This window comes from Xiphophorus hellerii, chromosome 13, assembly GCF_003331165.1.
Source record: "Xiphophorus hellerii strain 12219 chromosome 13, Xiphophorus_hellerii-4.1, whole genome shotgun sequence".
NCBI classification, from domain to species: domain Eukaryota; kingdom Metazoa; phylum Chordata; class Actinopteri; order Cyprinodontiformes; family Poeciliidae; genus Xiphophorus; species Xiphophorus hellerii.
This window is the reverse complement of record NC_045684.1, coordinates 4,400,450-4,413,355: the sequence shown is the minus strand read 5'-3', so window position 1 is coordinate 4,413,355 and position 12,906 is coordinate 4,400,450. Positions and strand designations below refer to the sequence as shown.

Here is a 12,906-nt window from a genome sequence, read left to right as displayed (position 1 = left end):
TTGGAATAAGAGTCTACCAGCTTTTCACACTTGAGACCAGTTTTGATCCAAGTCAGTTGGGTTGAAACATCTACATCAGTGGTTCTTAACCTGGGTTCGATCGAACCCCAGGGGTTCGGCGGAGCCTCTGCCACGGAGGTAAAGACACACTTGTGTAAAGTCATGATGACCCGCCCCGCTTGGCCATCACTGGCTGCAGAGGATCACGTTACATTGCTCGGCCAATCAGTGCTGCGGGGAATTTAGTGCGCGCAGTATCAGCGGCTGTCGTAGTTGTACGTCGTGTGGTTTCTTTCTTAATATTTTAATCCATACTAAATATGTCGAGCAAAAAAAACGAAGAAAATGAACAGACTTTGCTCTGAAGATGCACTTGCCAAGGTGAAGCCACGCCTCTCTGAACTGGTCTCCCAAAAACAACAGCAGAAGTCACACTGATTTGCAGGTATGTAATTTGTGCAATACTTTATTCTGGCCCCAAAAAAGTATTTTGTGGATTCAAAATGGCAAAAAACAAACTAAATTTAAAATTTTAAAAAATAAGTTATTAAAAAATTTGTCATTCTTTGAAAAAATCCAAATTTATTTTTAAATTAGTAAAAAAAAAATATTTTGGGGGCTGAAATTCTTTTATGGGGCCAAAATATTTTTGGGGGCCAGAATAAAGTAACACTGTAACTTGCTGTGAGTTCATACCTATGTCTTGAATTTTGAAAAAAAAATAAAAAATTATCACTAAAGAAGGGTTCGGTGAATGCGCATATGAAACTGATGGGTTCGGTACCTCAAAAAAGGTTAAGAACCATTGATCTATATACTTTTAGGTTTTTCCACAGAATTTCAGTTGGACAAAATATTTTGCTTTTAAGTTGGCTTTTACGAGACATGGCAATGCTTGTAACTAGAATCGTTCCATTGTAGGTCTGACTGCATATTTAGGGTTGTTAGTCTGGTGGAAGGTAAATTTCCTTACTACTTCCCAGTTTGTTGCAGAAACTATCATGTTTTCTTATAGGACTGGGCTGCTTTTAACTCAGTTTTTCTTTAGATCAACTGTGCCCACGCTTCCTTACTGTTAAAGAACTCCCTCCAATTTCCTTTCGCATGCATCACTTTTTTCATTTCAGATTTATGTGCTCCTTTGTATTGTACCACATAAAATCCCAATAAATTGAAGATTGTGGTTTTAATGTGAAAAAAAATACATACGTATATATCAATCAAGAGGTGCAAATTCCTTTGCAAGGCTGTGGATTTAAGACTCTAACCAAACAAAGATTATGCATGTTGTAGTAGCATAACCAGGATTTTATTTCTAGCTCGAGTTAAACTTTTTTTCATTTTGGAAACATAAAGCATTTTGGAAACTTGGTCCTCATCTCTAAAGCTTTCAGAACCTTTCCATGTCACAAATTGAACATATTTGAGTTCATTCCAGTACCTGTTAACTTATTTTTTTAAATAACTTACTTTTCTGGACCCTCACATATGTTGACTACAAGTGATTAGTTTTTCTTCGCTTATTTTGCTGCAAATAAAAGCACAAAATCTGAAATAACACGGAATAAAAAATGGATAAAAAATCAATTGTCCTAATAGTTTTCTAATCTGAATATGAAGCAGATCTAAGCACCTGCAGGTAAAATAATAAATACACAAAGAAAGAAAACACATATTCACAGTAACAGTATTTTATTTAGCTGCTTTGCATTCAAAAATACGGGAATGCTTCATATTAAGCTTATAGGATGAGAAAAGAAACAATGAACGATTTGCCTTCAAATTCTTCCAGCAAAAGTCCCTGATTGCAGCTGCTCGTCCCATTTCTGAACCTGTAAAACAAGAAAAGGAAACCAGGTGAGGTAATCAAAATACAAACAGATGACAATATCACATTGAAAGGAGAAAAAAAGTCCAAAAATATTTACTTTTGAAATCATGAATTTGGATTCATTAATTTTATTTAAAGTACATCTACATCATATACCAGATTGTTTTGACTTGGTAGGTTCAAGTGGTAAAAGAGAACAAAGTGCCTGGGATATGCAACTCTGCAAAAGATGTCTCTTGTAACAAAAAAACATTCAGGCAGTTAATTTTATGAAGATGAAATAAAATCCTGTGATTCCTGTTGGATCAGTAACATAACTTTAAGTTGGTTGCTGCAAATGTTTAACACTGACAACTATTTGTATTTTCTTCTGTTAATCCATATCATGGCACACATACCCATGCCATAGGGCAGAGACTCTTGTATACCCTGCGGTACCACTCGCAAGGAGCCGTCTTCTGATTTTTAGCAGACAGAACTTTGTTGCATCTGTGGTAATCTGTTCAGGGAATATGAAAGCAGTAAAAAAAAAACAACTTTTAGTTAAGAAGCAGAAGGTAAACAGTAATAGTAAGTAATAATTTGCGTGATTGAGTACCTCTTAAATTTTAATTACAGTGCATGCTAAAAGTCCTATGCTAAAACTACAATATATGAATATATGACTCAATAAATTTTGCACAATCTGAAACATTTTTGATCTGAAAAAACTGCTTTAGCATGGACACACAAATGATGTCCTACATATATTTAAAATTTTGCACAAAAGATGTCACAAAACCCAAAAAAGCTTCAAAAAATGTCAGAAAAATGTATGATATTGTAGTATGCCATTTGTTCTGCAGAGAGGAGATTATTTATTTCTTATCAGTTCTGTTATGGGTAGTTATTAAACAGAAATGCTAAAGTTTTATTATTGGTATTACTTGTAAAAAAAAGTATCATTGGTAAAAATTTTCTGTGACTGAAAGTCCAGAATGCAAACTACAGGTCATACATGTGTTGAAAGTGACAGTAAAACAGCACCAGGTCTCATCAGGGAGCATTTAGCTGCTTTCAAAGGTTTCATTGAAGAAGCTTTACTATCAGTCTAAAATGGAGCCAGCATTTTATTCATGCTCCAACAGCCTTCTCTCCTCTCCTTTGTAGAGCATCTCTGCCCCAGAAATATAACAGATTATGTAATCTTCATTTCTGTGAGCTGTATCTTGACTTGAGGCAGGATTTCCCTCCAATATTATAAGAAGTGACACAGTTTTTTCTTTTTAACATCAAAAAGTTACATTTTTATCTTGTGTGTGTGTTTTTTTTTTTTTTATCAAATACTTTGTATGCGCTAAAATGACTAAATTATAATACAAATAGTGGCTGCTTATACTACACCTGGGATATCTACAGTACTTTTATATACTGTTACCCAAAAGTGTAAATTCCAAGTGTAAACCGGAAGAGACATCAACACATTGAACTAAAGCTGGGGGTTTTTTCCATTCTTTAAAAAAAATGTAATCCTATCACAGAATAAAACCAGAAATTACCTGAGAAAACATGCTAGTGATCCTAAATGGATCTAATAAAACAAAGCACACTGTCTTGTTTACCCAAGTAGTTCTGGTAGCAGTTCCGGGTCTGGTTGGTGTTGGGGAACCGGGCATCAAAAGGAGCTGTCCTGTATTTCTTAATCTTCTCTTCAAAATTGACAGACATTTTCAGCTTCTGGATATCAACACAAGTTCAACAGCATTATAATAAGAACAATACATGACAGGCAAAATGCAATCAATGCAAATTAGGAAGAGAATTTCTGGCATGTGGGGTGAGCTCTTAATGTCAAACAATAATTACGTAAACCTACTTATTTCTCAGATTGAAATCAAATCAAACCAATTTTGACCTAAAATGAATGAATGAAATTAACGTAGGTGTTTTTGTGCCGTCTTCGCAACACGTGACCTTGTCAGGGAACAACTACCACGCTTTTCTTAACTGACGATCTTTTAGTTAAGATTTTTGTGGACAAATGGATTTAGCTACATTAGAAGTTAATACAAATCTTAATGCTACACTCAAAACGTTTTTGTAACTGTAATGTAACAGAAGCAAAAATACGTTACTAGCTAATACACTCATTTTAGTGATGCACTCAAACTGTTTTTTAACTGAAATATAACAGAAAAACTACATTACTAGCAAGTGTACATATCGCATCGCTACACTCAAAAATTACGTACACTGTTCTATATTTTATCAACCAAAGAAAAAACATCACAAGCTCACGTGTCTTTCAAACACATAAATACTTACAAAAGCGAAAGTTTTCTAATGTACAAAGCGTATAAAGTGCACTCTGGGTGTTCACTAGCCGTTTACTTTCCCTTCCCCGCCTAAATTCTTGTTGCCAAGGTTACCGGAGAAATTCAGTTTGCTGCTAAGAGCGCTCACTCGGTCACGTATCTGCAAAAATGACAAAGATAGTTTGTAATACAGATATTCCACTCTGTTTAAATGTCAAATCCCACATTTTAATAACCATTCTTATCATGAATTTAATTTAGTCATACAATTTTCTACCTATGAACTTATTTGCCAGATTATTAATGCATCTTATTTCCACTATGAACTAATTTACAGTATTTGACAGAATGGCATCTCACTATTGGCCAATGTGCACTCTACTTTGGAGGACACAGGATAGCACAGAAAACAATGGTTTTCAGAAATAACTTTCCATAGCTCGAATGTTAAGATGAAGTCAACATTCGAGGTTAAAGTTCTGAGTAACGGAGTGTATTAAATACTTTTATTGTGAATCCATTTAAAAATGTGTCAACATTTAAAAAGATGGGTTTACCACAGTTCTCAGTTTTTCAATTTATAGACAAAAAACAAAGCAAACAAAACACTAATGGAGAAAGAGAAATAATCGAAAATAATACAGATTAAGATATGTTTAAAATTGTATTATATGCATTTGAGTGTTATAAATTGTATAATCTGATCTTAAAATGCTTTATGTACAAGAAACTGAGATTTATATTGCCCTCTGAAAGTAATACAGGTATTATATGTATGCACCGTTCTTTGCAGAGAAATTGACACATTTTGTAATTTATATAAAACTGTGTTATTATTTAAGTGACATTTTAAAAAACAGTGGAACAAAATTGCTAAAGACAGTCCACCGGATTCTAAACCTGTCCATTACTTTTGGTCTACGAGATAAATTTAGTAAATTATGGTTAAACCTGGTCACCAGCGGTCACTAATCTCTTCAAACAAGTAAATTCTACTATTTCACGTTCTTAATAGCATTTACACGAAAAACACATTTTTATATAGTTAAATTCATTCGCTGGTGATATTTCTAAATAACAAAGTTAATTCTAAATTGTTTTTCTTTAGAAAAAATACATTTACAATACCTCCTCAAATAATCTCGCCTCTAATCCGCGCTTGTTCTTTCTGCTCAGCAACCATAGTCACTCATAAAGCATGCTGGGAAACGGAGTCTGTAAGAAGTACTTCTCAGTGCAGCAGTGCCATCTACTGGACAAACAGAGAATGTACACATAGACTATACAAATAAAATAAATGTTTGACAGAGTATTGAAAATAGCCAGTTTAAGTTAAAAAATTGATTCACCAATTTATTAACAGTTATTTTAATCATATAGAAACTAATAGTTTCACAAACACGCCATAATTTCAAACAACAAATCAAAAAGAATCTATTTTATTTGTTTAGATTACAATGTAGTTAATGTCAATTTAAATTTAAAAGAGCCTTTGACATTTTATGGCAGTAATATTTTTAAAATTTTATTTGCAATATTTTTTTTCAGCCAAAAGATACAATTCAGATACAAAATGAAGAATGAAATTACTAAACTATGAAAATCATAAAGATAGAAAAATAAAATTTGAGGACCAATTACAAATAAAATCCACCATTAAAAAAAATAAAAGTAGAAAGCATAAGTAGGGTTTAAACAAGTGCTCAAAATGAGTGAGTAACAAAAAACATCTTTGAAAAAAAGTCACTGTTCTCTAATTAGTCCTGTAAACATGATCCTAATATTTGCTTCTAGCTTCTAGGGATTTTCTACGTCTTTATACAGTGACAGAAAATGTGGGACAATACGACTGATCCCTAATATATTGTTTTCTATGTTAAACCACCTTAATATACAAGAGAAAAGATTTAGGAGGTAAATTAAAAAAAAATATATAATAATAATAATAAAAGAAAGCCGTTGACTCTGGTCATTGTAGGGAAGCTTGTCTGCGCTCACAGATTCTCCTCAGCTGACCAGAACAGCTGGAGGTGAACCAGCTCTTCCTGTAATTGTCTCCTGGTGTGAGTCGACCGCAGAGCTCCTTCCTCTCTTCTGTGACGTCTGGCTCATGTTCCCAAAACCTGCAGAGACAAGATAAAAATAATATAAATCCTAATACACCATTATCCATCTCTACTTCAACATATTTCACTCATATTGTTGCTAAGATAGTTTGCTAGTATCTTCTATCACCCAAGATGTTGGTTATGTTTACTGAGATGCAAGTATAATTAGGCTTTTTCTGTCAGGATCTGTGTTTTTCCGTGTTTAGTTAGAGTTTTTTGTGTCCTTGAGTCTCTTCGTTGTCCTGTCCTCCCCTTGATTGTTCCCAGGTGTGTCTCGTTCTGTGATTACCCTCCCGTGTATTTAACTCCACCTGTGTTCCTTGTTCCTCGTCGGGTCCTCGTCTATGTTTCGTCAATGTCCAGTCTAGTCGTCGTCAATGTTAGTTCTGTGTCGTCAGTGTTTCCGTGTGCCTGCTGCTCGTTGTCTGGACTAAGTTTTCTCATTAAAACATCATCTATTCATCATACCTGGGTCCGCTGCCTCTGCCTCACCACCTCAACACACCACCTCATGACAGAAGGACCCGACCAGACTGAACGGTGAGGCTGCTAAAAGAAATGGACCCAGCTGGAGCGAGGTTCCCTCCAAAAAGGCAGAGCGGAGGGCGGCGGAGATCTGGCAGGGAGGAGAGGGAGCTAGCTGAAGCCCTCGCCGACCTGCAGCGGGAGCTATTCCGGGGGACAAGACTGGTGTTGGCACCCCCCGGATATGGCCCCCGTCGATACCTCCGTCCGGGAAGCCAGCGACCTGAGCCGCCGGTGGAGCCGGCCCCTCGTCGCTTTCCGGAGCCGCCACCTCCGCTGCCCGCTCGGAGACAGCGACGTGAGCCGCCGGCAGACCCGGTCCCTCGTCGCTTTCCGGAGCCGCCACCTCCACGGTCAGCCCGGAGACAGCGACGTGAGCCGCCGGTGGACCCGGCCCCTCGTCGCCTTCCGGATCCGTCACCTCCGCTGCCATATCGGAGACAGCGACGTGAGCCGCCGGTGCACCCGGCCCCTCGTCGCTTTCCGGAGCCGCCACCTCCGCTGCCCGCTCGGAGACAACGACGTGAGCCGCCGGTGCACCCGGCCCCTCGTCGCTTTCCGGACCCGCAGCCGTTTCCCAGGCTTCGCTCCGGCTCGCCCCCGCGGCCGGTTCCAAGGCTTCGCTGCGGCTCGCCCCCGCGGCCGGTTCCAAGGCTTCGCTGCGGCTCGCCCCCGCGGCCGGTTCCAAGGCTTCGCTGCGGCTCGCCCCCGCGGCCGGTTCCAAGGCTTCGCTGCGGCTCGCCCCCGCGGCCGGTTCCAAGGCTTCGCTGCGGCTCGCCTCCGCGGCCGGTTCCAAGGCTTCGCTGCGGCTCGCCTCCGCGGCCGGTTCCAAGGCTTCGCTGCGGCTCGCCTCCGCGGCCGGTTCCAAGGCTTCGCTGCGGCTCGCCTCCGCGGCCGGTTCCAAGGCTTCGCTGCGGCGCACCCGAGGCCGAGTCAGCCGGCGTTCCAGCCGGCGCACCCGAGGCCGAGTCAGCCGGCGTTCCAGCCGGCGCACCCGAGGCCGAGTCAGCCGGCGTTCCAGCCGGCGCACCCGAGGCCGAGTCAGCCGGCGTTCCAGCCGGCGTTCCTTCCGAGACTCCCAGTGTTCCTTCCGAGACTCTCAGTGTTCCTTCCGAGACCCAGACCCCCAGCGCTCCGACTCAGACTCCCTGTGTTCCTCCAGAGACTCCCAGTGTTCCTTCCGAGACCCAGACCCCCAGCGTTCCTTCCGAGACTCCCTGCGTTCCTCCAGAGACTCCCTGCGTTCCGACTTTGACTCCCTGCGTTCCGACTCTGACTCCCTGCGTTCCTCCAGAGACCCTGACCTCCAGCGTTCCTCCAGAGACCCTGACCTCCAGCGTTCCTCCTGAGACCCTGACCTCCAGCGTTCCTCCTGAGACCCTGACCTCCAGCGTTCCTCCTGAGACCCTGACTCCCAGTGTTCCTTCCGAGACTCCCTGCGTTCCGACCCTGACCTTCTGCGTTCCTCCTGAGACCGAGACCCCCAGTGTTCCTCCTGAGACCGAGACCCCCAGCGTTCCTCCTGAGACCCTGACCCTCTGCGTTCCTTCCGAGACCCCGACTCCCGAGACCCTCTACGTTCCTTCCGAGACCCCGACGACCAAGACCCCCTGCGTTCCTCATAAGACTCCCAGTGTTCCGACTCAGACTCCCGGCGTTCCCACTGAGACCCCCTGTGCTCCACCAGAGACCCTGCCTCGGGGGGCTCGTCGTCGCCGTCTGTGGGCGGCCCCCGGGACTCATCATCGCCGCCTCCAGCGCCGCGGACGGCCGCTGGACCGCCTCCGTGGTTCCCGCCGCCACAGACGGCCGCCGGACCGCCTCCGTGGTTCCCGCCTCCAGCGCCGCGGACGGCCGCCGGACCGCCTCCGTGGTTCCCGCCTCCAGCGCCGCGGACGGCCGCCGGACCGCCTCCGTGGTTCCCGCCTCCAGCGCCGCGGACGGCCGCCGGACCGCCTCCGTGGTTCCCGCCTCCAGCGCCGCGGACGGCCGCCGGACCGTCTCCGTGGTTCCCGCCGCCGCGGACGACCGCCGGACCACCTCCGTGGTTCCTGCCTCCTTTGCCTCCGCCCACCCTGTGGGTAGTTTTTTGTTTGTTTTTGGACTCTTGGCCCTTCTTGTGTTTCCGCCCACGATGGTGGGTTGTTTTTTGTTTTTCTGGACTCTGGCCCCCCGTCCAGCGCCCCTCCGCCCACCCTTGTTGTGTTTTTGTTTTTTCTGGACTCTGGCCCCCCATCCGGCGCCCCTCCGCCCACCCTTGTTGTGGGTTTTTTTTTTTTGGGCGTCTGGTAGCCGCCCTTGAGGGGGGGGGTACTGTCAGGATCTGTGTTTTTCCGTGTTTAGTTAGAGTTTTTTGTGTCCTTGAGTCTCTTCGTTGTCCTGTCCTCCCCTTGATTGTTCCCAGGTGTGTCTCGTTCTGTGATTACCCTCCCGTGTATTTAACTCCACCTGTGTTCCTTGTTCCTCGTCGGGTCCTCGTCTATGTTTCGTCAATGTCCAGTCTAGTCGTCGTCAATGTTAGTTCTGTGTCGTCAGTGTTTCCGTGTGCCTGCTGCTCGTTGTCTGGACTAAGTTTTCTCATTAAAACATCATCTATTCATCATACCTGGGTCCGCTGCCTCTGCCTCACCACCTCAACACACCACCTCATGACATTTTCTGGATGAAACAGATGTTTGAATTTTGCTCATATTGCACATGCAGATTATGACTATGAATAATTCATATTTTTAAGTCTATGGGCTATAACACAATCAATTAAAAATAATGTGCTGCAGGTAGTCATATTTAAATCCACCAGAAGACAAACAAATCATAATATTTACTTCAATGATGTTCAAAAAAAATGTGCCCCCCAAATCCTTCTCATTTTTTTAAGTTCCTGGGAGGTCAAATAAATAATTTATCCTGGACTCCAGAACATTACATCTCTGATGAAATGAGCTCAACAGAGTCTTCACTTCCTGCAATGAATCAAGAAGATTCACCTGCCAACCAACATCCTCAGCGCATTCTATCGATGCCCCATAGAGAGCATATTGACAGGTGGATTTCTGCATGGTCTGCCAGCTGCACAGCTGCAGACTGGAAGGCTCCTGAGAGAGTGGGGAGGACAGAAGAGGAAATTACAGAGACTCCTCCTCCTTCTATTAAGGACTTGCGGGGCTGGAACTGCTTGTTGCATGTGGTTAAAAGTGTCAGAGATTGTACAAATCTACTTCAGGATCAGTCCTTGGTGTTGTAGCATGAAATGCAGAATAGCCAGCAGATGCAACATCTCCATACCTCAAACCAAAAGACTTCTTTACTGTAAAAGTTTATCGTTTTGTTGTTAGGATGTCGACAACCAAGGTTAATAATTTCTGTGTAATAATTCAATGCAACAATCCAGTTGCAATCTGCAATGCCTGCTGTATTGCCATTGTATGTACACCACTACTTTTCTCTCTGCTATCCTCTGTTCAGCTGAGTTTTTATATATTTTATATATTAAGTGTTGTGCTTTAATGGAATTTTGTTCATGTATGCACCTATAGTGAATATTCTGAATGACAGTAAAATATCTCAAATCTGATGAAACCTAGAACTTTTAACTGTTTGCTAGGAAGAAACAATGTCTTTTTAAATTAAATGATAAACTAAACTACCATCCTTTATCTCTATAGTTGCGTAATCTGACAGGTTGTCCTTAAACATGTGCTCAAATTATCACAAGCTTAAAAAGAGCTGCTGGCTTCTAACCTCTTATGCCCTTCTTCCACTCCTCCGCCTCTTCAGCCCTGTCTTTACACTCACTGTGGTCCGTTCTCCAGCGGGGTGCCGTCACTCCACTGCCAGGTCCCGTCCACAGCGCTGCTCCTCAGACCGAGCCAGTATGAGTCTCCCTGGTTCCTGCTCTGGGCCATTTTAAATAGAAACTCCTGAGAAAAAAGTTGATAACATCGAGGTCAAATTAATTTTCTTCAGTAGTTCTGCTTTAACTTGGCTTATGATAATAAATTCCAGATGTAATCTGTGTTACATGAGCTGTAAATTTAATGAAAGACTAAACCTCCAATGACCTTAAGCTTCCTCCGCTCCTTTTAGTTGTCGTAAAGCTATTCTTAACCAAACTCACTGCTGCTGCTATGCATGTATATGTGCACGGCTATATATGCACATGCGGAGCCTGTGCATATATAAACTCTGGAACACCTTATTGCACAGTAACCCCAAATATGTGCAGAAGATGCATAAAATGCCAACAGAGCGCCAATAACCCACTTATAAAGATATATGAAAATATGTTTAAGCTGTGAGACCCAAGATGGTTTCCACTGAATGTGTGACTGAATGCAACTAAATCTTTTTTTGAGAGGGAGAGATGTCTATTATCACCTGCTCCTCCTCTGTCTTGATTGTAGCCACAGCGCCTCCCAGTGACATGCAGAGGTACTGACTACTGATCCAGTCAGCTCTATCCTCACTGAAGTAGAAACATTTCTCTCCTTGAAGTGTCCAGTCAATCAAACATGGTCTGCACTTTCTCTCTGTTTGAAAGGTAAAAATCCCAGAGAGAAAAAAAGCTTTAGAAATTGTTATAAGCTGCTTTAAACCTTTTTGTCAGAAGTTTTCCATGGATTTCTAATACTGCCTTTGTGAAATCTTCTCATTTTGACCCCTGCTCCATCTAGAATGTCCTTTAAATTCCCCTTTTCAAAACATAGCATTGCACTATTTTATCTTTGGCATAATTATTGACCATTTATGCTTATATTTGGCATTTTATATTAAGAATTAAAGTTCACATCAAAGTTAGGTAGACACACCTTTCAGTTTCTCACTGAAATTTTCTTTTAAAACTATCAATTCTTCAAAATGTGAAAAACTCTTCAAAGAAAATAATTAAAATTTTTATTATTAATGGACAAATAAGTAATTTACAGTGTTATATTTGTAGTCTGCTCAAATGCAATCTATATTGTGTACAAGTAAGCCCAGAATTATTCATATTTCTCATAAACAAATGTGAATAATGAGTAAAGTAATCTTTAAAATTTACCAACATGTATCTTTTGACTGAAAGTAATACTCTTTAAAATGTAATTCTTGTTCTGTCTGTTGGCTATCCTGCCATGACTATACAAATTATGACTTGATAAAACAGTTTGTGCAAAAACATAATCTGGGTTGGTTAATCTGCAGTGGAACAGGGAGTACTACGTATTACCAAAATATGAAAATCACACTTGAGGTTGGCGATGTCAACATCAGCCACTGTTACCATTTGTTTTAACTCCCAATACCTGGACATTTTTAAATTAAAATCAAAAAAGAGCTTGAAGAATTTGCAAGGACATCTAAGAAAACACACTTTGTCCAACTTTACAGTTTGGCAGTTTTATTAATTTAGCCTAAGACAGTCTGTTAGGCCCTCATGAAGTTAATTCTTAATTCTGAACTTCAGCTTAAAATCACCTCTCATTCATTATCCGCAGTTTTCTTTTTTCAACAAAGTGAATATTCAAGAATTTTGAAGCTTGAACACAAACTCACCACCAGTGGAAGAGTTGTTGATGGGACAGTAGTGGTTCAGAGCAGGATACTGGGTGAACAGGAGGTGATGGGACTGGTTCAGCATCTCCAGCCTGTTTGTCATTTCTTGCAGTTTGTTTTCTTGTAGAGATGACTGAGACTGAGAAGTCAACATAACCTGAACCACTGTGGGATCACACACAATTTTTTTCATGTTTTTATACAGCGAGTTTTTTGAATTTACATTGTTGTTAGTAGATTGTTAGAAGGAATGCATTTATGTGATAAAAAGATTACATTTCTTTTAATGTTTCATCACAACATGTCCTTCACTTCTCAATTTTATACTCCAGTGTACTGTTAACGGTTTCTTGCACATTTGATTAACATCTGTTTAACTTAAAATTTAAGTATCTTGAATGCCATTTGAAACTTTTATTTACAAAACATTTTGAGAACAATGGATTCCTATTTCTACTTTGCACTGCCTTCCATTTTTCTAATATGTGTAGCCGAGTGGTAAAGTTTGGTTGAATGAGTGTACTGTTTCAAAGTGTTGGTTTTCTTTTATATTACAGTAACAATGCTATTGAATTATTTTGGTTCAGTTATGTAATTTTATTTGCTCTTTATA

At 41.4% G+C, this 12,906-nt stretch overlaps 1 protein-coding gene and 1 long non-coding RNA gene across 3 annotated transcripts; both read right to left on the bottom strand.

Moving 5' to 3' along the window:
• Nucleotides 1-1,675: 1,675 nt before the first annotated feature.
• Nucleotides 1,676-5,431, bottom strand: LOC116730755 (cytochrome c oxidase subunit 6B1-like). Of its 2 annotated transcripts, none has more exons than XM_032580222.1 (4): nucleotides 5,254-5,431; nucleotides 3,433-3,547; nucleotides 2,230-2,330; nucleotides 1,676-1,832 (listed from the first exon to the last, which is right to left on the bottom strand). In XM_032580222.1, the coding sequence occupies exons 2-4, from the start codon at nucleotides 3,536-3,538 to the stop codon at nucleotides 1,779-1,781; spliced, it is 261 nt and encodes an 86-aa protein (XP_032436113.1). In that variant the 5' UTR covers nucleotides 3,539-3,547; nucleotides 5,254-5,431; the 3' UTR covers nucleotides 1,676-1,778. The 2 variants fall into 2 exon arrangements, with proteins under 2 accessions (XP_032436113.1, XP_032436111.1); XM_032580220.1 differs by lacking the exon at nucleotides 5,254-5,431 and adding an exon at nucleotides 4,136-4,263.
• Nucleotides 5,432-5,669: 238 nt separating this feature from the next.
• On the bottom strand, nucleotides 5,670-12,906 carry LOC116730594 (uncharacterized). Its single transcript, XR_004341355.1, has 3 exons — nucleotides 12,294-12,906; nucleotides 10,554-11,287; nucleotides 5,670-6,248 (listed from the first exon to the last, which is right to left on the bottom strand). It is a non-coding gene; the product is annotated as an uncharacterized LOC116730594 (long non-coding RNA).